General features: G+C 49.0%; 1 protein-coding gene across 1 annotated transcript in view; it reads right to left on the bottom strand.

Moving 5' to 3' along the window:
• The window catches only part of LOC106591468 (chromosome transmission fidelity protein 18 homolog), a 51,788-nt gene that overhangs the window by 5,512 nt on the left and 19,698 nt on the right, over window positions 1–26,578 (bottom strand). The window contains exons 5-15 of the mRNA XM_082956611.1: window positions 24,407–24,499; window positions 24,231–24,283; window positions 20,149–20,290; window positions 18,003–18,133; window positions 17,820–17,895; window positions 16,452–16,676; window positions 8,898–9,028; window positions 8,630–8,729; window positions 7,466–7,567; window positions 500–678; window positions 295–439 (exon numbers count right to left, since the gene is read on the bottom strand). Coding sequence (XP_082812737.1) covers window positions 295–439; window positions 500–678; window positions 7,466–7,567; window positions 8,630–8,729; window positions 8,898–9,028; window positions 16,452–16,676; window positions 17,820–17,895; window positions 18,003–18,133; window positions 20,149–20,290; window positions 24,231–24,283; window positions 24,407–24,499 — 1,377 coding nt within the window. The remainder of the gene's footprint in view (window positions 1–294; window positions 440–499; window positions 679–7,465; window positions 7,568–8,629; window positions 8,730–8,897; window positions 9,029–16,451; window positions 16,677–17,819; window positions 17,896–18,002; window positions 18,134–20,148; window positions 20,291–24,230; window positions 24,284–24,406; window positions 24,500–26,578) is intronic.

Here is a 26,578-nt window from a genome sequence, read left to right as displayed (position 1 = left end):
AATCTAACACTCTGGTACCCCCCTACACACCATGATCCATTCTCTATAATCTAATACTCTGATACCCCCCTATGTGTGTGTGTGTGTGTGTGTGTCTGACCGTGTGTGTGTGTGTCTGACCGTGTGTGTGTGTGTGTCTGACCGTGTGTGTGTGTGTGTGTGTGTAACTGACCGTGTGTGTGTCTGACCGTGTGTGTGTGTGTGTCTGACCGTGTGTGTGTGTGTGTGTGTGTGTAACTGACCGTGTGTGTGTCTGACCGTGTGTGTGTTTGTGTGTGTGTGTGTGTAACTGACCGTGTGCGGGTTGCGTAGCTGCATCAGTGATTCTGCTCTCCTCATCCTCTCCTGGTCCGTCTCTCTGCTGATCGTCTGTTTGGTCTGGTAGGTCAGCTGTCTGCGGGGGGGCAAGCCTGGGAAACACACCACCTGCTCCACGCGCCTACACACACACGTATATATGTGCTTTAGGTGTGTGTGTGTGTGTGTGTGTGTTACTCACGGCTCCAGAACGTAGACGTATTGTCCATCAGGCGTTCTGTCCTGTCTGTACGAGAGGTTGTAGGAGATCATGGTGTCGATCAGATCGACCAGCTGCTGTTTCTCTCTGTCGCTGAACAGCTGAGGGTTCACCTGGACAAACAGGAACCACGTTACAACCCACTTCCTGTTATTCACCACCTAACCCCCCCCAAGAGAGGACCAGCTGGGGGTTTACCTGGACAAACAGGAAACACATTACTACCCACTTCCTGTTATTCACCACCTAACCCCCCCCCAGAGAGGACCAGCTGGGGGTTCACCTGGACAAACAGGAAACACGTTACTACCCACTTCCTGTTATTCACCACCTAACCCCCCCCCCAGAGAGGACCAGCTGGGGGTTTACCTGGACAAACAGGAACCACGTTACAACCCACTTCCTGTTATTCACCACCTAACCCCCCCCAGAGAGGACCAGCTGGGGGTTTACCTGGACAAACAGGAAACACGTTACTACCCACTTCCTGTTATTCACCACCTAACTCCCCCCTGGAGAGGACCAGCTGGGGGTTTACCTGGACAAACAGGAAACATTTTACTACCCACTTCCTGTTATTCACCACCTAACTCCCCCCCTGGAGAGGACCAGCTGGGGGTTCACCTGGACACACAGGAACATGTTACTAACCACTTCCTGTTATTCACCAGAAGCCACGGCTTTCCAGGTAACATCCGCACCGAGCTAAAGCCTAGAGCTGCCGCTTTCAAGGAGCAGGAGACTAATACGGACGCTTCTAAGAATCCCTCTATGCCCTCAGATGAACTCTAAAACAAGCAAAGCATCAATACAGGACTAAGATTGAATCCTACTACACCGGCTCTGACGCTCGTCGGATGTGGCAGGGCTACCAAACTATTACGGACTACAAAGGGAAACCCACCCGCGAGCTGCCCAGTGACGCGAGCCCTACCAGACGAGCTAAATGCCATTTATGCTCGCTTCGAGGCAAGCAACACTGAAGCATGCACGACAGCACCAGCTGTTCTGGATGACTGTGTGGTAAACGCTCACGATAGCCGATGTGAGCAAGACCTTTAAACAGGTCAACATTCACAAAGCCGCGGGGCCAGATGGATTACCAGGACGTGTACTCAGAGCATGCGCTGACCAACTGGCAAGTGTCTTCACTGACATTTTCAACCTCTCCCTGACTGAGTCTGTAACACCAACATGTTTCAAGCAGACCACCATAGTCCCTGTGCCCAAGGAAGTGAAGGTAACCTGCCTAAATGACTACAGACCCGTAGCACTCACGTCTGTATCCATGAAGTGCTTTGAAAGGCTGGTAATGCCTCACATCAACACCATTATCCCAGAAACCCTAGACCCACTCCAATTTGCATACCGCCCAAACAGATCCACAGATGATGCAATCTCTATTGCACTCCACACTGGCCTTTCCCACCTGGACAAAAGGAACTTCTATGTGAGAATGCTATTCATTGACTACAGCTCAGCGTTCAACACCATAGTACCCTCCAAGCTCATCACTAAGCTAAGGACCCTGGGACTAAACACCTCCCTCTGTAACTGGATCCTGGACTTCCTGACGGGACGCCCCCGGGTGGTATGGGTAGGCAACAAGAGATCTGCCCTGCTGATCCTCAACACTGGAGCTCCCCAGAGGTGCGTGCTCAGTCCCCTCCTGTACTCCCTGTTCACCCACGACTGCATGGCCAGGCACGACTCCAACACCATCATTAAGCTTGCTGACAACGACAACAGTGGTAGGTCTGATCACCGACAACGATGAGACAGCCTATAGGGAGGAGGTCAGAGACCTGGCAGTGTGGTGCCAGAATAACAACCTCTCCCTCAACGCGATCAAGACAAAGGAGCTGATCGTGGACTACAGGAAAAGGAGGACCGAGCACGCCCCCATTCTCATCGACGGGGCTGTAGTGGAGCAGGTTGAGAGCTTCAAGTTCCTCGGTGTCCACATCACCAACAAACTATCATGGTCCAAGCACAACATGACAGTCGTGAAGCAAGACAACACCTAATCCCCCTCAGGAGACTGAAAAGATTTGACATGGGCCCCCAGATCATCAAAAAGTTTTACAGCTGCACCATCGAGAGCATCCTGACCGGCTGCATCACCGCCCGGTATGGAAACTGCTCAGCCTCCGACCGCAAGGCGCTACAGAGGGTAGTGCGTACGGCCCAGTACATCACTGGGGCCAAGCTTCCTGCCATCCAGGACCTCTACAGCAGGCGCTACAGAGGGTAGTGCGTACGGCCCAGTACATCACTGGAGCCAAGCTTCCTGCCATCCAGGACCTCTACAGCAGGCGGTGTCAGAGGAAGGCCCTAAAAATTGTCAAAGACCCCAGCCACCCCAGTCATAGACTGTTCTCTCTGCTACCGCACGACAAGCGGTACCGGAGCGCCAAGTCTAGGACCAAAAGGCTTCTCAACAGTTTTTACCCCCAAGCCATAAGACTCCTGAACAATGAATTGTTTAGGACAGATATAATCCACTATGTGTGTGTGTGTACCTACAGGTTGTAGTTTAGGACAGATGCTTTCCAGTGTGTGTGTGTGTGTGTGTGTGTGTGTGTGTGTTTGTGTGTACCTACAGGTCGTAGTTTAGGACAGATATTATCCAGTATGTGTGTGTGTGTGTACCTACAGGTCGTAGTTTAGGACAGATAAAATCCAGTGTGTGTGTGTGTGTGTGTGTGTGTGTGTGTGTGTGTGTGTGTGTGTGTGTGTGTGTGTGTGTGTGTGTGTGTGTGTGTGTGTGTGTGTACCTACAGGTCGTAGTTTAGGACAGATGGTATCCAGTGTGTGTGTGTGTGTGTGTGTGTGTGTGTGTGTGTGTACCTACAGGTCGTAGTTTAGGACAGATGCTATCTAGTGTGTATGTGTGTGTGTGTGTGTGTGTGTGTGTACGTACCTACAGGTCGTAGTTTAGGACAGATAATATCCAGTGTGTGTGTGTACCTACAGGTCGTAGTTTAGGACAGATGTTCTATAGTGTGTGTGTGTGTGTGTGTGTGTGTGTGTGTGTGTGTGTGTGTGTGTGTGTCTGTCTACAGGTCGTAGTTTAGGACAGATTATATCTAGTGTGTGTGTGTGTACCTACAGGTCGTAGTTTAGGACAGATGATATCTAGTGTGTGTTTGTGTGTGTGTACGTACCTACAGGTCGTAGTTTAGGACAGATGATATCCAGTGTGTGTGTGTGTGTGTGTGTGTGTGTGTGTGTGTGTGTGTGTGGTGTGTGTGTGTGTGTGTGTGTACGTACCTACAGGTCGTAGTTTAGGACAGATGGTATCCAGTGTGTGTGTGTGTGTACGTACCTACAGGTCGTAGTTTAGGACAGATGGTATCCAGTGTGTGTGTGTGTGTGTGTGTGTGTGTGTGTGTGTGTGTGTGTGTGTGTGTGTGTGTGTGTGTGTGTGTGTGTGTGTGTGTGTGTGTTCTCCTTGGGCTCGGCCAAAGAAATCCACCTCCGGCTGCAACACAGACGACATTTTAGTAATTTAACAGCGCTCTTATCCAGTCATTAACCTGGTTTCAGAGTCTAATACACACCATCTGTCATTAACCTGGTTTCAGAGTCTAATACACAGCATTAACCTGGTTTCAGAGTCTAATACACACCATTAACCTGGTTTCAGAGACTAATACACACCAATAACCTGGTTTCAGAGTCTAATACACACCATTAACCTGGTTTCAGAGTCTAATACACACCATCTGTTATTAACCTGGTTTCAGAGTCTAATACACACCATCTGTCATTAACCTGGTTTCACAGTCTAATACACAGTATCTGTCATTAACCTGGTTTCAGAGTCTAATACACACCATTAACCTGGTTTCAGAGTCTAATAGACACCATTAACCTGGTTTCAGAGTCTAATACACACCATCTGTTATTAACCTGGTTTCAGAGTCTAATACACACCATCTGTCATTAACCTGGTTTCACAGTCTAATACACACCACCTGTCATTAACCTGGTTTCAGAGTCTAATACACAGTATCTGTCATTAACCTGGTTTCATTAACCTGGTTTCAGAGTCTAATACACACCATTAACCTGGTTTCAGAGTCTAATACACACCATTAACCTGGTTTCAGTCTAATACACACCATCTGTCATTAACCTGGTTTTAGAGCTCCTGGGATCTGGGCTCATCACCCTCTCTCTCCATCCCTCCATCTTTCTCTCAGTCTCTCCCTCCCTCTGTCTCTCTCTCCATCCCTCTCTCTCTCCCTCCATCTCTCTCTCTCTCTCTCCTCCTCCATCCCCCTCTCTCTCTCCTCCTCCATCCCTCTCTCCCTCCCTCTCTCTCTCTCTCTCTCAGTCCCTCCCTCCCTCCCTCCCTCCCTCCGTCTCTCTGCATCCCTCCATCTTTTTCTCAGTCTCTCTCTCTCCCTCTCTCCCCCTCCCTCCCTCTCTGTCGTGATTCTCTCCTTCCTTGAGATTAGCTTTGTCCTCCTAGATATACCACATTAACACCACTCCATTCTGTTAAATCCACAAGGAAGTGAACCTGTGCACATTTCAGAAATATTTCTTAAATATTTATCTTTATTTCATCTTTATGGATCTTTATTAATCAAGTGAGAAGTTAAAAACAAATAGATAAGAGCATTGGGGTGAAGGCTAGATGGAGAGATACTGGAGAGAGAGAGAGAGAGGGAGACAGATGGAGATAAACTGGAGAGAGAGAGAGAAAGAGGTACAGAGATAATTACGTAAAACACCAAATATTGTCTGACTGACTGACAGAGTGACTGACAGAGTGACTGACAGAGTGTCTGACTGTGAGTGACTGACTGACTGACTGTCTCACTGTCTGACTGACTGTCTGAGTATCTGCCTGTCGCACTGTCTGACTGTCTGAGTGACTGTCTGAGTGACTGACAGTGACAGTGAGTGACTGACAGTGACAGTGAGTGACTGACAATGACAGTGATTGACTGACAGTGACAGTGAGTGACTGACAGTGACAGTGAGTGACTGACAGTGACAGTGAGTGACTGACAGTGACAGACAGTGACAGACAGTGACAGACAGTGACAGACAGTGACAGACAGTGACAGACAGTGACAGACAGACTGACAGACAGACTGACAGACTGACTGACAGTGACAGACTGACAGTGACAGACTGACAGTGACAGACTGACAGTGACAGACTGACAGTGACAGACACAGTGACAGACTGACAGTGACAGACTGACAGTGACAGACTGACAGTGACAGACTGACAGTGACAGACAGTGACAGTGAGTGACTGACAGTGACAGTGAGTGACTGACAGTGACAGTGAGTGACTGACAGTGACAGTGAGTGACTGACAGTGACAGTGAGTGACTGACAGTGACAGTGAGTGACAGTGACAGTGAGTGACAGTGACAGTGACAGTGAGTGACTGACAGTGAGTGACTGACAGTGACAGTGAGTGACTGACAGTGAGTGACTGACAGTGACAGTGAGTGACTGACAGTGACAGTGAGTGACTGACAGTGACAGTGAGTGACTGACAGTGACAGTGAGTGACTGACAGTGAGTGACAGTGAGTGACAGTGAGTGACAGTGAGTGACAGTGAGTGAGAGTGACAGTGAGTGACAGTGACAGTGAGTGACAGTGACAGTGAGTGACAGTGACAGTGAGTGACAGTGACAGTCTGAGTGAGTGACTGATTTGCTGTATTCACAAAGAACAGCTGAACAGCTTCTACCCCCCCAAGCCACCAGACTCCTGAACAGCTTCTATCCCCCCAAGCCACCAGACTCCTGAACAGCTTCTACCCCCCCAAGCCACCAGACTCCTGAACAGCTTCTACCCCCCCAAGCCACCAGACTCCTGAACAGCTTCTACCCCCCCAAGCCACCAGACTCCTGAACAGCTTCTATCCCCCCAAGCCACCAGACTCCTGAACAGCTTCTATCCCCCCAAGCCACCAGACTCCTGAACAGCTTCTACCCCCCCAAGCCACCAGACTCCTGAACAGCTTCTACCCCCCCAAGCCATCAGAATCCTGAACACCCCCCAAGCCATCAGACTCCTGAACAGCTTCTACCCCCCCCCAAGCCACCAGACTCCTGAACAGCTTCTACCCTCCCCAATCCACCAGACTCCTGAACAGCTTCTACCCCCCCAAGCCATCAGACTCCTGAACATCTAATCAAATGACTACGCCAAACTATTTGCATTGTTCCCTCCCCCCACACTGCTGCTACTCTCTGTTGTTATTATCTTTTGCATAGTCACTTTAATAACTCTACCTACATGTACATATTACCTCAACTAACCTGTGCCACCTGTATATAGCCTCCACATTGACTCTGTACCGGTACCCCCTGTATATAGCCTCCACATTGACTCTGTACCGGTACCCTTGTATATAGCCTCCACATTGACTCTGTACCGGTACCCCCTGTATATAGCCTCCACATTGACTCTGTACCGGTACCCTTGTATATAGCCTCCACATTGACTCTGTACCGGTACCCCCTGTATATAGCCTCCACATTGACTCTGTACCGGTACCCCTGTATATAGCCTCCACATTGACTCTGTACCGGTACCCCCTGTATATAGCCTCCACATTGACTCTGTACCGGTACCCCCTGTATATAGCCTCCACATTGACTCTGTACCGGTACCCCCTGTATATAGCCTCGCTATTGTTATTTTACTGCTGCTCTTTATTACTTACTTGTTACTTTTATCTCTTATACTTATCAGGATTGAAAAAAACCTGCATTCTTGGTTAGGGCCTGTAAATCAGCATTTCACTGTAAGGTCTACACCTGTTGTATTGATCTAGGATCAGATCCACCCCTTTCCAAATAAAGGTGTGTGAATACTGTGTGTGTGTGTGTGTGTGAATACCGTGTGGGTGTGTGAATACCGTGGGTGTGTGAATACCGTGGGTGTGTGAATACCGTGTGTTCTCACCCTGATCTCGACTACAGTGTTCCTCAGGATGTTCTCCAGCCTCTGCTGGTGGTTCCTGACTGACGACGTCGTCACCACCTTAGGCTGCTTCACCTTCTCCTCCTGAGACAGACAGACAGACAGACAGACAGACAGACAGACAGACAGACAGACAGACAGACAGACAGACAGACAGACAGACAGACAGACAGACAGACAGACAGACAGACAGACAGACAGACAGACAGACAGACAGACAGACAGAGACTTTAAAAACATGATTTGAATCCACACTCTGGTACCCCCCCTACACACCATGATCCATTCTCTATAATCTAACACTCTGGTACCCCCCTACACACCATGATCCATTCTCTATAATCTAACACTCTGGTACCCCCCCTACACACCATGATCCATTCTCTATAATCTAACACTCTGGTACCCCCCTACACACCATGATCCATTCTCTATAATCTAACACTCTGGTACCCCCCCTACACACCATGATCCATTCTCTATAATCTAACACTCTGGTACCCCCCCTACACACCATGATCCATTCTCTATAATCTAACACTCTGGTACCCCCCCTACACACCATGATCCATTCTCTATAATCTAACACTCTGGTACCCCCCCCCCACACACCATGATCCATTCTCTATAATCTAACACTCTGGTACCCCCCTACAATCCATTCTCTATAATCTAACACTCTGGTACCCCCCCTACACACCATGATCCATTCTCTATAATCTAATACTCTGGTACCCCCCCTACACACCATGATCCATTCTCTATAATCTAACACTCTGGTACCCCCCCTACACACCATGATCCATTCTCTATAATCTAACACTCTGGTACCCCCCCTACACACCATGATCCATTCTCTATAATCTAACACTCTGGTACCCCCCCTACACACCATGATCCATTCTCTATAATCTAATACTCTGATACCCCCCTATGTGTGTGTGTGTGTGTGTGTGTGTGTGTGTGTGTGTGTGTGTCTGACCGTGTGTGTGTGTGTGTCTGACCGTGTGTGTGTGTGTGTAACTGACCGTGTGTGTGTGTGTGTGTAACTGACCGTGTGTGTGTGTGTGTGTGTGTCTGACCGTGTGTGTGTGTGTGTGTGTGTGTGTGTGTGTGTGTGTGTGTGTGTGTGTGTGTGTAATTGACCGTGTGCGGGTTGCGTAGCTGCATCAGTGATTCTGCTCTCCTCATCCTCTCCTGGTCCGTCTCTCTGCTGATCGTCTGTTTGGTCTGGTAGGTCAGCTGTCTGCGGGGGGGCAAGCCTGGGAAACACACCACCTGCTCCACGCGCCTACACACACACGTATATATGTGCTTTAGGTGTGTGTGTGTGTGTGTGTGTGTGTGTGTGTGTGTGTGTGTGTGTGTGTGTGTGTGTGTGTGTGTGCGTTAGGTGTGTGTGTGTGTTACTCACGGCTCCAGAACGTAGACGTATTGTCCATCAGGCGTTCTGTCCTGTCTGTACGAGAGGTTGTAGGAGATCATGGTGTCGATCAGATCGACCAGCTGCTGTTTCTCTCTGTCGCTGAACAGCTGAGGGTTCACCTGGACAAACAGGAAACACATTACTACCCACTTCCTGTTATTCACCACCTAACCCCCCCCAGAGAGGACCAGCTGGGGGTTCACCTGGACAAACAGGAAACACGTTACTACCCACTTCCTGTTATTCACCACCTAACACCCCCCCCCCCCCCCCCCCCCAGAGAGGACCAGCTGGGGGTTTACCTGGACAAACAGGAACCACGTTACAACCCACTTCCTGTTATTCACCACCTAACCCCCCCCAGAGAGGACCAGCTGGGGGTTTACCTGGACAAACAGGAAACACGTTACTACCCACTTCCTGTTATTCACCACCTAACTCCCCCCTGGAGAGGACCAGCTGGGGGTTTACCTGGACAAACAGGAAACATGTTACTACCCACTTCCTGTTATTCACCACCTAACTCCCCCCCTGGAGAGGACCAGCTGGGGGTTCACCTGGACACACAGGAACATGTTACTAACCACTTCCTGTTATTCACCAGAAGCCACGGCTTTCCAGGTAACATCCGCACCGAGCTAAAGCCTAGAGCTGCCGCTTTCAAGGAGCAGGAGACTAATACGGACGCTTCTAAGAATCCCTCTATGCCCTCAGATGAACTCTAAAACAAGCAAAGCATCAATACAGGACTAAGATTGAATCCTACTACACCGGCTCTGACGCTCGTCGGATGTGGCAGGGCTAGCAAACTATTACGGACTACAAAGGGAAACCTACCCGCGAGCTGCCCAGTGACGCGAGCCCTACCAGACGAGCTAAATGCCATTTATGCTCGCTTCGAGGCAAGCAACACTGAAGCATGCACGACAGCACCAGCTGTTCTGGATGACTGTGTGGTAAACGCTCACGATAGCCGATGTGAGCAAGACCTTTAAACAGGTCAACATTCACAAAGCCGCGGGGCCAGATGGATTACCAGGACGTGTACTCAGAGCATGCGCTGACCAACTGGCAAGTGTCTTCACTGACATTTTCAACCTCTCCCTGACTGAGTCTGTAACACCAACATGTTTCAAGCAGACCACCATAGTCCCTGTGCCCAAGGAAGTGAAGGTAACCTGCCTAAATGACTACAGACCCGTAGCACTCACGTCTGTATCCATGAAGTGCTTTGAAAGGCTGGTAATGCCTCACATCAACACCATTATCCCAGAAACCCTAGACCCACTCCAATTTGCATACCGCCCAAACAGATCCACAGATGATGCAATCTCTATTGCACTCCACACTGGCCTTTCCCACCTGGACAAAAGGAACTTCTATGTGAGAATGCTATTCATTGACTACAGCTCAGCGTTCAACACCATAGTACCCTCCAAGCTCATCACTAAGCTAAGGACCCTGGGACTAAACACCTCCCTCTGTAACTGGATCCTGGACTTCCTGACGGGACGCCCCCGGGTGGTATGGGTAGGCAACAAGAGATCTGCCCTGCTGATCCTCAACACTGGAGCTCCCCAGAGGTGCGTGCTCAGTCCCCTCCTGTACTCCCTGTTCACCCACGACTGCATGGCCAGGCACGACTCCAACACCATCATTAAGCTTGCTGACAACGACAACAGTGGTAGGTCTGATCACCGACAACGATGAGACAGCCTATAGGGAGGAGGTCAGAGACCTGGCAGTGTGGTGCCAGAATAACAACCTCTCCCTCAACGCGATCAAGACAAAGGAGCTGATCGTGGACTACAGGAAAAGGAGGACCGAGCACGCCCCCATTCTCATCGACGGGGCTGTAGTGGAGCAGGTTGAGAGCTTCAAGTTCCTCGGTGTCCACATCACCAACAAACTATCATGGTCCAAGCACAACATGACAGTCGTGAAGCAAGACAACACCTAATCCCCCTCAGGAGACTGAAAAGATTTGACATGGGCCCCCAGATCATCAAAAAGTTTTACAGCTGCACCATCGAGAGCATCCTGACCGGCTGCATCACCGCCCGGTATGGAAACTGCTCAGCCTCCGACCGCAAGGCGCTACAGAGGGTAGTGCGTACGGCCCAGTACATCACTGGGGCCAAGCTTCCTGCCATCCAGGACCTCTACAGCAGGCGCTACAGAGGGTAGTGCGTACGGCCCAGTACATCACTGGAGCCAAGCTTCCTGCCATCCAGGACCTCTACAGCAGGCGGTGTCAGAGGAAGGCCCTAAAAATTGTCAAAGACCCCAGCCACCCCAGTCATAGACTGTTCTCTCTGCTACCGCACGACAAGCGGTACCGGAGCGCCAAGTCTAGGACCAAAAGGCTTCTCAACAGTTTTTACCCCCAAGCCATAAGACTCCTGAACAATGAATTGTTTAGGACAGATATAATCCACTATGTGTGTGTGTGTACCTACAGGTTGTAGTTTAGGACAGATGATATCCAGTGTGTGTGTGTGTGTGTTTGTGTGTTTGTGTGTGTACCTACAGGTCGTAGTTTAGGACAGATATTATCCAGTGTGTGTGTGTGTGTGTGTGTGTGTGTGTGTGTGTGTGTGTACACCTACAGGTCGTAGTTTAGGACAGATATTATCCAGTGTGTGTGTGTGTGTGTGTGTGTGTGTGTGTGTGTGTACACCTACAGGTCGTAGTTTAGGTCAGATGTTATCCAGTGTGTGTGTGTGTGTGTGTGTACCTACAGGTTGTAGTTTAGGACAGATGATATCCAGTGTGTGTGTGTGTGTGTGTTTGTGTGTGTACCTACAGGTCGTAGTTTAGGACAGATATTATCCAGTGTGTGTGTGTGTGTGTGTGTACACCTACAGGTCGTAGTTTAGGACAGATATTATCCAGTGTGTGTGTGTGTGTGTGTGTGTGTGTGTGTGTGTGTGTGTGTGTACACCTACAGGTCGTAGTTTAGGACAGATGTTATCCAGTGTGTGTGTGTGTGTGTGTACCTACAGGTCGTAGTTTAGGACAGATATTATGTAGTGTGTGTGTGTGTGTGTGTGTGTGTGTGTGTGTGTGTGTGTGTACACCTACAGGTCGTAGTTTAGGACAGATGATATGTAGTGTGTGTGTGTGTGTGTGTGTGTGTGTGTGTGTACGTACCTACAGGTCGTAGTTTAGGACAGATGTTATCCAGTGTGTGTGTGTGTGTGTGTGTGTGTGTGTGTGTGTGTGTACCTACAGGTCGTAGTTTAGGACAGATTATATCTAGTGTGTGTGTGTGTGTGTGTGTACCTACAGGTCGTAGTTTAGGACAGATGATATCCAGTGTGTGTGTGTGTGTGTGTGTGTGTGTACCTACAGGTCGTAGTTTAGGACAGATTATATCTAGTGTGTGTGTGTGTGTGTGTGTGTGTGTACCTACAGGTCGTAGTTTAGGACAGATGGTATCCAGTGTGTGTGTGTGTGTGTGTGTGTGTGTGTACCTACAGGTCGTAGTTTAGGACAGATTATATCTAGTGTGTGTGTGTGTGTGTGTGTGTGTGTGTGTGTGTGTGTGTGTGTTTACGTACCTACAGGTCGTAGTTTAGGACAGATAATATCCAGTGTGTGTGTGTGTGTGTGTGTGTGTGTGTACCTACAGGTCGTAGTTTAGGACAGATTATATCTAGTGTGTGTGTGTGTGTGTGTGTGTGTGTGTACACCTACAGGTCGTAGTTTAGGACAGATGTTATCCAGTGTGTGTGTGTGTGTGTGTACCTACAGGTCGTAGTTTAGGACAGATGATATGTAGTGTGTGTGTGTGTGTGTGTGTGTGTGTGTGTGTGTGTGTGTACACCTACAGGTCGTAGTTTAGGACAGATGATATGTAGTGTGTGTGTGTGTGTGTGTGTGTGTGTGTGTACGTACCTACAGGTCGTAGTTTAGGACAGATGTTATCCAGTGTGTGTGTGTGTGTGTGTGTGTGTGTGTGTGTGTGTGTGTGTGTACCTACAGGTCGTAGTTTAGGACAGATTATATCTAGTGTGTGTGTGTGTGTGTGTGTGTACCTACAGGTCGTAGTTTAGGACAGATGTTATCCAGTGTGTGTGTGTGTGTGTGTGTGTGTGTACCTACAGGTCGTAGTTTAGGACAGATTATATCTAGTGTGTGTGTGTGTGTGTGTGTGTGTGTGTGTGTGTGTGTGTGTGTGTGTGTGTGTGTGTGTGTTTACGTACCTACAGGTCGTAGTTTAGGACAGATGATATCCAGTGTGTGTGTGTGTGTGTGTGTGTGTGTACCTACAGGTCGTAGTTTAGGACAGATTATATCTAGTGTGTGTGTGTGTGTGTGTGTGTGTGTGTGTGTGTGTGTGTGTGTGTGTGTGTGTGTGTGTGTGTGTACCTACAGGTCGTAGTTTAGGACAGATACTTTCTAGTGTGTGTTTGTGTGTGTGTGTGTGTGTACGTACCTACAGGTCGTAGTTTAGGACAGATGAAATCCAGTGTGTGTGTGTGTGTGTGTGTGTGTGTGTGTGTGTGTGTGTGTGTGTGTGTGTGTGTGTGTGTGTGTGTGTGTGTGTGTACCTACAGGTCGTAGTTTAGGACAGATTATATCTAGTGTGTGTACCTACAGGTCGTAGTTTAGGACAGATGATTTCCAGTGTGTGTGTGTGTGTGTGTGTGTACCTACAGGTCGTAGTTTAGGACAGATGGTATACTGTGTGTGTGTGTGTGTGTGTGTGTGTGTGTGTGTGTGTGTGTGTGTGTGTGTGTGACCTACAGGTCGTAGTTTAGGACAGATTATATCTAGTGTGTGTACCTACAGGTCGTAGTTTAGGACAGATGCTTTCCAGTGTGTGTGTGTGTGTGTGTGTGTGTGTGTGTGTGTGTGTGTGTGTGTGTGTGTGTGTGTGTGTGTGTGTGTACCTACAGGTCGTAGTTTAGGACAGATGTATCTAGTGTGTGTTTGTGTGTGTGTACGTACCTACAGGTCGTAGTTTAGGACAGATGGTATCCAGTGTGTGTGTGTGTGTGTGTGTGTGTGTGTGTGTGTGTGTGTGTGTGTGTGTGTACCTACAGGTCGTAGTTTAGGACAGATGTTATCCAGTGTGTGTGTGTGTGTGTGTGTACCTACAGGTCGTAGTTTAGGACAGATACTTTCCAGTGTGTGTGTGTGTGTGTGTGTGTGTGTGTGTGTGTGTGTGTGTGTGTGTGGTCCTGATGCATGCTGGGACTTCAGACAACATGGCCGCCAGAGCGTTCCTGCTGGCTGAGGTCTTAGTTAGAGCCTGGAGAGAGAGGAGAGGAGAGAAGAGAGGAGAGAGGGGGAAGAGAGGAGAGGAGAGGGGGGGAAGGAGAGGAGAGAAGGGGAAGAGCGGAGAGAAGGGGAAGAGAGGAGAGAAGGGGAAGAGAGGAGAGAAGGGGAAGAGAAGGAGAAGGGGAAGGAGAGAATGAGAAGGAGAAGGAGAGAATGAGAAGGAGAGAATGAGAAGGGGAAGGAGAGAATGAGAAGGAGAAGGGGAAGGAGAGAAGGGGAAGGAGAGAAGGGGAAGGAGAGAAGGGGAAGGAGAGAAGGGGAAGGAGAGGGGGAAGGAGAGAATGAGAAGGGGAAGGAGAGAATGAGAAGTTGAAGGAGAGGAGAGAAGGGGAGGAGAGAAGGGGAAGGAGAGAAGGAGAAGGAGAAGGAGAGGAGAGAAGGGGAGGAGAGAAGGAGAAGGGGAAGGAGAGAATGAGAAGTTGAAGTAGAGAATGAGAAGGGGAAGGAGAGAATGAGAAGGGGAAGGAGAGAATGAGAAGGGGAAGGAGAGAATGAGAAGGAGAAGGGGAAGGAGAGAAGGGGAAGGAGAGGAGAGAAGGGGAGGAGAGAAGGAGAAGGAGAAGGGGAAGGAGAGAAGGGGAAGGAGAGGAGAGAAGGGGAAGGAGAGGAGAGAAGGGGAAGGAGAGGAGAGAAGGGGAAGGAGAGGAGAGAAGGGGAAGGAGAGAAGGAGAAGGAGAGAAGGAGAAGGAGAAGGGGAAGGAGAGAAGGGGAAGGAGAGGAGAGAAGGGAAGGAGAGGAGAGAAGGGAAGGAGAGGAGAGAAGGGGAGGAGAGGAGAGAAGGGGAGGAGAGAAGGAGAAGGGGAGGAGAGAAGGAGAAGGGGAGGAGAGAAGGAGAGGAGAGAAGGAGAGGAGAGAAGGAGAGGAGAGAAGGAGAGGAGAGAAGGAGAGGAGAGAAGGAGAAGGGGAGGAGAGAAGGAGAAGGGGAGGAGAGAAGGAGAGGAGAGAAGGAGAAGGAGAGGACAGAAGGAGAGAAGGGAAAGGAGAGGAGAGAAGGAGAAGGAGAAGGAGAGAAGGGGAAGGAAAGAAGGAGAAGGAGAGGAGAGAAGGGGAGGAGAGAAGGGGAGGGAGAAGGGGAAGGAGAGAATGAGAAGTTGAAGTAGAGAATGAGAAGGGGAAGGAGAGAATGAGAAGGGGAAGAAGAGAATGAGAAGGAGAAGGGGAAGGAGAGAATGAGAAGGAGAAGGGGAAGGAGAGGAGAGAAGGGGAGGAGAGAAGGAGAAGGAGAAGGGGAAGGAGAGAAGGGGAAGGAGAGGAGAGAAGGGGAAGGAGAGGAGAGAAGGGGAAGGAGAGGAGAGAAGGGGAAGGAGAGAAGGGGAGGAGAGAAGGAGAAGGGGAAGGAGAGAAGGGGAAGGAGAGGAGAGAAGGGGAGGAGAGAAGGAGAAGGGGAGGAGAGAAGGAGAAGGGGAGGACAGAAGGAGAAGGGGAGGAGAGAAGGAGAAGGGAGAAGGAGAAGAGAGAAGGAGAAGGAGAAGGAGAGGAGGAGAAGGAGAGGAGAGAAGGAGAAGGGGAGGAGAGAAGGAGAGGAGAGAAGGAGAAGGGGAGGAGAGAAGGAGAGGAGAGAAGGAGAAGGAGAGGACAGAAGGAGAGAAGGGAAAGGAGAGGAGAGAAGGGGAAGGAGAGGAGAGAAGGAGAAGGAGAAGGGGAAGGAGAGGAGAGAAGGAGAAGGGGAAGGAGAGGAGAGAAGGAGAAGGAGAGGAGAGAAGGAGAAGGGGAAGGAGAGAAGGAGAAGGAGAAGGGGAAGGAGAGGAGAGAAGGAGAAGGAGAGGAGAGAAGGAGAAGGGGAAGGAGAGAAGGAGAAGGGGAAGGAGAGAATAAGAAGGGGAAGGAGAGAATGAGAAGGGGAAGGAGAGAAGGAGAAGGGGAAGGAGAGAATGAGAAGGAGAAGGGGAAGGAGAGGAGAGAAGGGGAAGGAGAGGAGAGAAGGGGAAGGGGAAGGAGAGAAGGGGAAGGAGAGAAGAGAGGAGAAGAGAGAAGGGGAAGGAAAGAAGGGGAAGGAGAGAAGAGAGGGGGAAGAGAGAGGGGGAAGAGAGAGGGGGGGGAAGAGAGAGGGGGAAGAGAGAGGGGGAAGAGAGAAGGGGAAGAGAGATTATTATTATTATAGAGAGTTACGGCTGAAATTACAGAGGTTCTAGAACAGAACCCTGAGGAACATCATCATAGTTTAGGACAGATCTTATGCAGTGTGTGTGTGTGTGTGTGTGTGTGTGTGTGTGTGTGTGTGTGTGTGTGTGTGGTGTGTGTGTGTGTGTCTACCTCATACTGGCTGTGGGGGTAGTTGATGCGGGGGACGTGTGTGTGAGCAAACAGGAAGTGGAAAGCAACGGGGAGGAAGGGCTGGTATCGAAGCAGAGAGAAGTTTTGTCCTTGCAGCATGGCCTGGGTCAACCCGTCTGAGAAGCCCAGCCAATCCAGAGCCTCACACACTCCGCCAAGACTGGGGTCCTTCACACGCATAGACATGAAGTTATCATAGAGACCCTGGGAACAGAGAGAGAGACAGACGGAGAAGGAGGGAGAGAGACAGAGAGAGACAGAGAGAGACAGAGAAGGAGGGAGACAGACGGGAAGTTATCATAGAGACCCTGGGAACAGAGAGGGAGACAGACGGAGAAGGAGGGAGAGAGAGAGAGACGGAGGAGGGAGAGAGAGAGAGAAAGAGACAGACAGAGAGAGAGAGAGAAAGAGAGAGAAAGACAGAGAGAGAGAAAACGAGAGACCGAGAGATTAATTAGAGGTTAATTCCCAATAGCAACATGTTATCTGGAACACATCCACCAGGATATACATTCTCCAGACAACATCTCATCCACATTGAGACAGATGGAGGAGGAGGGAGACAGAGAGACAGAGAGAGGGAGGAGGAGGGAGAGAGGGAGGAGGAGGGAGAGAGGGAGGAGGAGAGAGAGAGGGAGGAGGAGAGAGAGAGGGAGGAGGGAGAGAGGGAGGAGGAGGGAGAGAGGGAAGAGGTGAGAGAGACAGAGAGAGAGAGAGAGGGAGGAGGAGAGAGAGAGGGAGGAGGAGAGAGAGAGGGAGGAGAGAGAGAGAGGGAGGAGAGAGAGAGGGAGGAGGAGAGAGAGAGGGAGGAGAGAGAGAGGGAGGAGAGGGGAGAGAGAGAAGGAGAGAGAAAGACAGAGAGAGAGAGAGAGGGAGGAGAGAGAGACATTAATCAGAGGTTAGATTGCAATAGAACTCTACAGTCGAGCCCAAAAGTTGAGAATGACACAAATATAAATTTTTCACAAATTCTGCCGCCTCAGATTGTATGACGCCAATTTGCATAAACTCCCTAATGTTAAGTGATCAGATGAATAATTAATTGCAAAGTCCCTCTTTGCCATGCAAATGAACTGAATCCCCCAAAAACATTTCCACTGCATTTCAGCCCTGCCACAAAAGGACCAGCTGACATCATGTCAGTGATTCTCTCGTTGAGACAGGTGTGAGTGTTGACGAGGAATGGGGTGATTGCTGTCCTGCTGTGCGCTGTCCTGCTGTGCGCTGTCCTGCTGTGCGCTGTCCTGCTGTCCTGCTGTCCTGCTGTACGCTGTCCTGCTGTACGCTGTCCTGCTGTACGCTGTCCTGCTGTCCTACTGTGTGTGTGTGTGTGTGTGTGTGTGTTACCTGTGTGAGTTTGTCGTGCTCTCCGGCCCCGCCTCCTTCTCTAAGCCCCTCATCCAGCTCCTCCCCCACACGCTTCCTACACACCAAATACGGTCAACCAGGAAGACACCAAATACGGTCAACCAGGAAGATAACAAATAGTTAGTTAGTAATGGTTAGTAGTAGTATAGTTTGTTATAATACCGTTTGATGCGTGGCAGTTGGAAGATCTCCTGCCAGAGGTTGAATATTCCTTTATTCTGATCCTTCTGGCCGATCCTCATGGACTGGACCGACTGCACGTCCAGCTGTCTCTTCCCTCGACCGTGGAGGAACTACAACACAACACACAGTAAAACACGTCCAGCCGTCTCTTCCCTCGACCGTGGAGGAACTACAACACACACAGTAAAACACGTCCAGCTGTCTCTTCCCTCGACCGTGGAGGAACTACAACACAACACACAGTAAAACACGTCCAGCTGTCTCTTCCCTCGACCGTGGAGGAACTACAACACAACACACAGTAAAACACGTCCAGCTGTCTCTTCCCTCGACCGTGGAGGAACTACAACACAACACACAGTAAAACACGTCCAGCTGTCTCTTCCCTCGACCGTGGAGGAACTACAACACAGTCAGTCGCTGTAGTAGCTGACGTGTATAGTGTTGAGTCATCCGCATACATAGACACTCTGGCTTTACGCAAAGCCAGTGGCAGGTCGTTAGTAAAAGATTGAAAAAGGCAAGGGGCCTAAACAGCTGCCCTGGGGAATTCCTGCTTCTACCTGGATTATGTTGGAGAGGCTTCCATTAAAGAACACTCTCTGTGTTCTGTTAGACAGGTAACTCTTTATCCACATTAGAGCAGGGGGTGTAAAGCCGTTATAGCAGGGGGTGTAAAGCCGTTATAGCAGGGGGTGTAAAGCCGTTATAGCAGGGGGTGTAAAGCCGTTATAGCAGGGGGTGTAAAGCCGTTATAGCAGGGGGTGTAAAGCCGTTATAGCAGGGGGTGTAAAGCCATTATAGCAGGGGGTGTAAAGCCATTATAGCAGGGGGTGTAAAGCCATTATAGCAGGGGGTGTAAAGCCATTATAGCAGGGGGTGTAAAGCCATTATAGCAGGGGGTGTGAAGCCGTAACACATACATTCTTCCAGCAGCAGTCTATGATCGATAATGTCAAAAGCTGCACTGAAGTCTAACAAAACAGCCCCAACAATCATTTTATCATCAATTTCTCTCAGCTAATCATCAGTCATTTGTGTAAGTGCTGTGATTGTTGAATGTCCTTCCCTACAAGCGTGCAGAAAGACTTAATTTGTTTACTGTAAAATAGCATTGTATCTGGTCAAACACCATTTTTCCCCCAGAAGTTTACTAAGGGTTGGTAACAGGCTGATTGGTGGGCTATTTGAGCCAGTAAAGTGGGATTTACTATTCTTAGGTAGCAGAATGACTTTAGCTTCCCTCCAGGCCTGAGGGCAACACACTCTCTAGTAGGCTAATATTGAAGATATGGCAGATAGAGGACGATATCGTCCTCAGTAAATTTTCCATCCGAGTTATCAGCTGTGTGTTAATGTGTACAGACAGGTGTTACTTTTTCTTAGTCCCGTTCCCCAACCACCACGTTCCCCAACCGCCGCCGCCAGTCCCGTTCCCCGCCGCCACCACCAGTCCCGTTCCCCAACCGCCGCCGCCATCAGTCCCGTTCCCCAACCGCCGCCGCCATCAGTCCCGTTCCCCAACCGCTGCCGCCATCAGTCCCGTTCCCCGGCCGCCACCAGTCCCGTTCCCCGACCGCCACCAGTCCCGTTCCCCGACCGCCGCCGCCGCCAGTCCCGTTCCCCGACCGCCGCCAGTCCCGTTCCCCGACCGCCGCCGCCGCCAGTCCCGTTCCCCGACCGCCGCCGCCGCCAGTCCCGTTCCCCGACCGCCACCAGTCCCGTTCCCCGACCGCCACCAGTCCCGTTCCCCGACCGCCACCAGTCCCGTTCCCCGACCGCCACCAGTCCCGTTCCCCGACCGCCACCAGTCCCCAGTCCCGACCGCCACCAGTCCCCAGTCCCGACCGCCGCCAGTCCCCAGTCCCCGACCGCCGCCAGTCCCGTTCCCCGACCGCCGCCAGTCCCGTTCCCCGACCGCCGCCAGTCCTGTTCCCCGACCGCCGCCAGTCCCGTTCCCCGACCGCCGCCAGTCCCGTTCTCCGCCGCCGCCCCCAGTCCCGTTCCCCGACCGCCGCCGCCAGTCCCCAACCGCCGCCAGTCCCCAACCGCCGCCAGTCCCGTTCCCCAATCACCACCACTCCCCAACCGCCACCAGTCCCGTTCCCCAACCACCACCACTCACGTCGTCGCTGAGTAGTTCAGTGTAGTGTTGAGGAGAAAACTGATCCACCCAGAGACGGGAAGATTCCTCCTCCTCCTCTTCCTCTCGATCCCCCTCTTCTCTCCGTCTGCCGTCCAGCTCTCCAAACTCTTCATCCACTTGACTGAACACACACACACACACGTTTATGCTATAAACAAGTAATAATGTACAGAAACGACAATATCTATCGTGTGTGTTCGTGTATATATATATATATATATATATATATAGTACCAGTCAAAAGTTTGGACACACCTACTCATTCCAGGGTTTCTTTATTTTTACTATTTTCTACCTTGTAGAATAATAGTGAAGACATCAAAACTATGAAATAACACATATGGAATCATCTAGTAACCAAAATAGTGTTAACCTGTTAGGGCTAGGGGGCAGTATTGACACGGCTGGATAAAAAAACGTACCCGATTTAATCTGGTTACTACTCCTGCCCAGTAACTAGAATATGCATATAATTATTGGCTTTGGATAGAAAACACCCTAAAGTTTCTAAAACTGTTTGAATGGTGTCTGTGAGAATAACAGAACTCATTTGGCAGGCCAAAACCTGAGAAGATTCCAAACAGGAAGCGCCCTCTCTGACCATTTCTTGGCCTTCTTTGTAATCTCTATCCAAAACAAAGGATCTCTGCTGTTACGTGACACTTCCTACGGCTCCCATGGGCTCTCAGAAGGCAGCAAAAAGCTGAATCGTGGCTTTGCAGGCTCTGGCTGAAAAAAAGTAGCGCGTTTGGGTAGTGGCTGGTTACAGTACTGTGAGACTCACGCGCGTGCCCGCGTCGCCCGAATGCTTTGTTTTCTTTCCTCTGTTTACCTAAACGGAGATTCCCGGTCGGAATATTATCGCTTTTTTACGCGAAAAATGGCATAAAAATGGATTTTAAACAGCGGTTGACATGCTTCGAAGTACGGTAATGGAATATTTAGACATTTTTTGTCACGAATTGCGCCATGCTCGTAACCCTGATTTACCATTTCGGATAGTGTCTGGAACGCATGAACAGAACGCCGCTATTTGGATATAACGGATTATTATGGATTATTTTGGACCAAACCAACATTTGTTATTGAAGTAGCAGTCCTGGGAGTGCATTCTGACGAAGACAACAAAGGTAATCAAACTTTTGTAATAGTAAATCGGAGTTTGGTCAGGGCTAAACTTGGTGGGTGTCTAAATGGCTAGCCGTGATGGCTGGGCTATCTACTGAGAATATTTCAAAATGTGCTTTCACCGAAAAGCTATTTTAAAATCGGACACCTCGATTGCACAAAGGAGTTCTGTATCTATAATTCTTAAAATAATTTATGTTTTTTGTGAACGTTTATCGTGAGTAATTTAGTAAATTCACCGGAGGTTTGTGGGGGGTATGCTAGTTCTGAACGTCACATGCTAATGTAAAAAGCTGGTTTTTGATATAAATATGAACTTGATTGAACAAAACATGCATGTATTGTATAACATAATGTCCTAGGTGTGTCATCTGATGAAGATCATCAAAGGTTAGTGCTGCATTTAGCTGTCTTCTGGGTTTTTGTGACATTATATGCTAGCTTGAAAAATGGGTGTCTGATTATTTCTGGCTGGGTACTCTGCTGACATACTCACAGACACCATTCAAACAGTTTTAGAAACTTTGGCGTGTTTTCTATCCAAAGCCAATAATAATATGCACCATTCAAACAGTTTTAGAAACTTTGGCGTGTTTTCTATCCAAAGCCAATAATTATATGCACCATTCAAACAGTTTTAGAAACTTTGGCGTGTTTTCTATCCAAAGCCAATAATTATATGCATATTCTAGTTACTGGGCAGGAGTAGTAACCAGATTAAATCGGGTACGTTTTTTATCCAGCCGTGTCAATACTGCCCCCTAGCCTTAACAGGTTAACCTGTTAGGGCTAGGGGGCAGCATTTGCACTTCTGGATAAAAAAAATGTACCCGATTTAATCTGGTTACTAATCCTACCCAGTAACTAGAATATGCATATACTTATTATATATGGATAGAAAACACTCTAAAGTTTCTAAAACTGTTTGAATGGTGTCTGTGAGTATAACAGAACTCATTTGGCAGGCAAAACCCTGAGACATTTTCTGACAGGAAGTGGATACCTGATGTGTTGTATTGACTTTAAACCTATCCCATTGAAAAACACAGGGGCTGAGGAAGTTGATTGCGTTCAAGAGATGTAAATCTATAATTCTTTAAATGACAATATAATATTTTACCAATGTTTTCTAATTTTAATTATTTAATTTGTGACGCTGACTTGACTGCCGGTTATTGGAGGGAAACGATTTCCTCAACATCAATGCCATAGTAAAACGCTGTTTTTGGATATAAATATGAACTTGATAGAACTAAAAATGCATGCATTGTCTAACATAATGTCCTAGGAGTGTCATCTGATGGAGATTGTAAAAGGTTAGTGCATAATTTTAGCTGGTTTTATGGTTTTGGTGACCCTGTCTTTGACTTGACAAAACATTACACACAACTCTTGTAAATGTACTGTCCTAACATACTCTAAATTTATGCTTTCGCCGTAAAACCTTTTTGAAATCGTAAAACGTGGTTAGATTAAGGAGATGTTTATCTTTCAAATGGTGTAAAATAGTTGTATTTTTGAAAAATTTGAATTTTGACATTTATTTGGATTCAAATTTGCCGCTCTTGAAATGCACCTGCTGTTGATGGAGTGCACCACGGGTGGCACGCTAGCGTCCCACCTAGCCCATAGAGGTTAACAGGTGTACCTTGTTAATAGCTAAAAATGGTGGAATTTCTTTCCCTCTTAATGCTTTAAGTTAGGGGTGGTATACAGAAGATAGCCCTATTTGGTAAAAGACCAAGTCCATATTAATGTCAAAAACAGCTCAAACAAGCAAAGAGAAACAGCAGTCCATCATTACTTTAAGACATGAAGGTTAGTCAATCTGGAAAAATTCAAATTGAAAGTTTCTTCAAGTGCAGTCGCAAAAACCATCAAGCGCTATGATGAAACTGGCTCTCATGAGGACCGCCACAGGAAAGGAAGACCCAGAGTTACCTCTGCTGCAGAGGATAAGTTCATTAGAGTTACCAGCCTCAGAAATTGCAGCCCAAATAAATGCTTCACAGAGTTCAAGTAACAGACACATCTCAACATCAACTGTTCAGAGGAGACTGTGTGAATCAGGCCTTCATGGTTGAAAAGCTGCAAAGAATCCACTACTAAAGGACACCAATAAGAAGAAGAGATTTGCTTGGGCCAAGAAACACGAACAATGGACATTAAACCGGTGGAAATCTGTCCTTTGGTCTGTTGACTCCAATTTTGAGATTTTTGGTTGAAACCGCCATGTCTTTGTGAGATGCAGAGTAGGTGAACGGATGATCTCCGCATGTGTGGTTCCCACCGTGAAGCATGGAGGAGGTGTGATGGTCCTTTGCTGGTGACACTGTCAGTTATTTATTTAGAATTCAAGGCGCACTTAACCAGCAATTCAAGGCACACCACAGCATTCTGCAGCGATACGCCATCCCATCTGGTTTGGGCTTAGTGGGACTATCATTTGTTTTTCAACAGGACAGTGACCCAAAACACCTCCAGGCTGTGTAAGGGCTATTTGACCAAGAAGGAGAGTGATGGAGTGCTGCATCAGATGACCTGGCCTCCACAATCATCCAACCCCAACCCAATTGAGATGGTTTGGGATGAGTTGGACCACAGAGTGAAGAAAAAACAGCCAACAAGTGCTCAGCATATGTGGGAACTCATTCAAGACTGTTGGAAAAGCATTCCAGGTGAAGCTGGTTGAGAGAATGCCAAGAGTGTGCAAAGCTGCCATCAAGGCAAATTGTGGCTACTGGAGAAAACTAAAATCTAAAATCTATTTAGATTTGTTAACACTTTTTTGGTTACTAGATGATTCCATATGTGTTATTTCATAGTTTTGATGTCTTCACTATTATTCTACATAAAGAAAAACCCTTGAATGAGTAGGTGTCCAAACTTTTGATTGGTACTGTATGCACACACACACACACACACACACGTACCTGTTGAGTAGCTCTGTTAGGCGCTGAGATTCCTCCACCACTTGGCGATGACGCTGTAGAAACAGTCAGCTCAGTCAGAAAGTCAGCTCAGTAAGCAACAGTCGGCAACAGTCAGCAATCACAAACTACACTGTGTGTGTGTGTGTGTGTGTGTGTGTGTGTGTGCGCGCGCTCACCTTCTCGGCCACCTGTTCTCTCAGTACCTCGATGGGAACAGCCAGCAAACCCAATGCATTATGGGAGCTACGAAGAGCACTGGGGTCCACAGCCTATAAGACCCAGTAAATAAGGTAGACAGAGAGAGAGGTGACTGGGGTCCACAGTCTATAAGACCCAGTAAATAAGGTAGACAGAGAGAGAGAGGTGACTGGGGTCCACAGCCTATAAGACCCAGTAAATAAGGTAGACAGAGCGAGAGGTGACTGGGGTCCACAGTCTATAAGACCCAGTAAATAAGGTAGACAGAGAGAGAGGTGACTGGGGTCCACAGTCTATAAGACCCAGTAAATAAGGTAGACAAAGAGAGAGAGGTGACTGGGGGTCCACAGCCTATAAGACCCAGTAAATAAGGTAGACAGAGAGAGAGAGAGAGAGAGGTGACTGGGGTCCTATAAGACCCAGTAAATAAGGTAGACAGAGAGAGAGGTGACTGGGGTCCAGTCTATAAGACCCAGTAAATAAGGTAGACAGAGAGAGAGAGTTGACTGGGGTCCTATAAGACCCAGTAAATAAGGTAGACAGAGAGAGAAGTGACTGGGGTCCACAGTCTATAAGACCCAATAATTAAGGTAGACAGAGAGAGAGAGAGAGAGGTGACTGGGGTCCACAGTCTATAAGGACCCAGTAAATAAGGTAGACAGAGAGAGAGAGAGGTGACTGGGGTCCTATAAGACCCAGTAAATAAGGTAGACAGAGAGAGAGGTGACTGGGGTCCACAGTCTATAAGACCCAGTAAATAAGGTAGACAGAGAGAGAGAGGTGACTGGGGTCCACAGTCTATAAGACCCAGTAAATAAGGTAGACAGAGAGAGAGGTGACTGGGGTCCTATAGACCCAGTAAATAAGGTAGACAGAGAGAGAGGTGACTGGGGTCCTATAGACCCAGTAAATAAGGGAGACAGAGAGGGAGAGAGGTGACTGGGGTCCACAGTCTATAAGACCCAGTAAATAAGGTAGACAGAGAGAGAGAGGTGACTGGGGTCCACAGTCTTTAAGACCCAGTAAATAAGGTAGACAGAGAGAGAGAGGTGACTGGGGTCCACAGTCTATAAGACCCAGTAAATAAGGTAGACAGAGAGAGAGGTGACTGGGGTCCACAGTCTATAAGACCCAGTAAATAAGGTAGACAGAGAGAGAGTGACTGGGGTCCACAGTCTATAAGACCCAGTAAATATATATGAGACAGACAGACAGACAGACAGACAGACAGACAGACAGACAGACAGACAGACAGACAGACAGACAGACAGACAGACAGACAGACAGAGAGAGAGACGAGAGAGCGAGAGACAGAGAGAGAGAGCGAGCGACAGAGAGAGAGAGCGAGCGACAGAGAGAGAGAGCGAGCGAGCAGAGAGAGAGAGCGAGCGAGCGACAGAGAGAGAGAGCGAGCGAGCGACAGAGAGAGAGAGCGAGCGAGCGACAGAGAGAGAGAGCGAGCGAGCGACAGAGAGAGAGAGCGAGCGAGCGACAGAGAGAGAGAGCGAGAGAGCGAGCGAGCGACAGAGAGAGAGAGCGAGCGAGCGACAGAGAGAGAGAGCGAGCGAGCGACAGAGAGAGAGAGAGCGAGCGAGAGAGAGAGCGAGAGAGCGAGCGAGAGACAGAGCGAGAGACAGAGAGAGAGAGCGAGAGACGGAGAGAGAGAGCGAGAGACAGAGAGAGAGAGCGAGAGACAGCGAGAGAGAGACAGCGAGCGAGAGCGAGAGAGACAGCGAGCGAGAGCGAGAGAGACAGCGAGCGAGAGCGAGAGAGACAGCGAGAGCGAGAGACAGAGCGAGAGAGACACAGAGCGAGAGAGACAGAGCGAGAGAGACACAGAGCGAGAGAGACACAGAGCGAGAGAGAGAGAGAGAGAGACACAGAGCGAGAGAGACAGAGCGAGAGAGACAGAGCGAGAGACACAGAGCGAGAGACACAGAGCGAGAGACACAGAGCGAGAGACACAGAGCGAGAGAGAGAGAGAGACACAGAGCGAGAGAGAGAGAGAGACACAGAGCGAGAGAGAGAGAGAGACACAGAGCGAGAGAGAGAGAGAGACACAGAGCGAGAGAGAGAGAGAGACACAGAGCGAGAGAGAGAGAGAGACACAGAGCGAGAGAGAGACACAGAGCGAGAGAGAGACACAGAGC

This window comes from Salmo salar, chromosome 10, assembly GCF_965601325.2.
Source record: "Salmo salar chromosome 10, fSalSal1, whole genome shotgun sequence".
NCBI lineage: Eukaryota > Metazoa > Chordata > Actinopteri > Salmoniformes > Salmonidae > Salmo > Salmo salar.
Note: the sequence above shows the minus strand (reverse complement) of the source record. Positions and strands in the feature narration are given on the sequence as shown.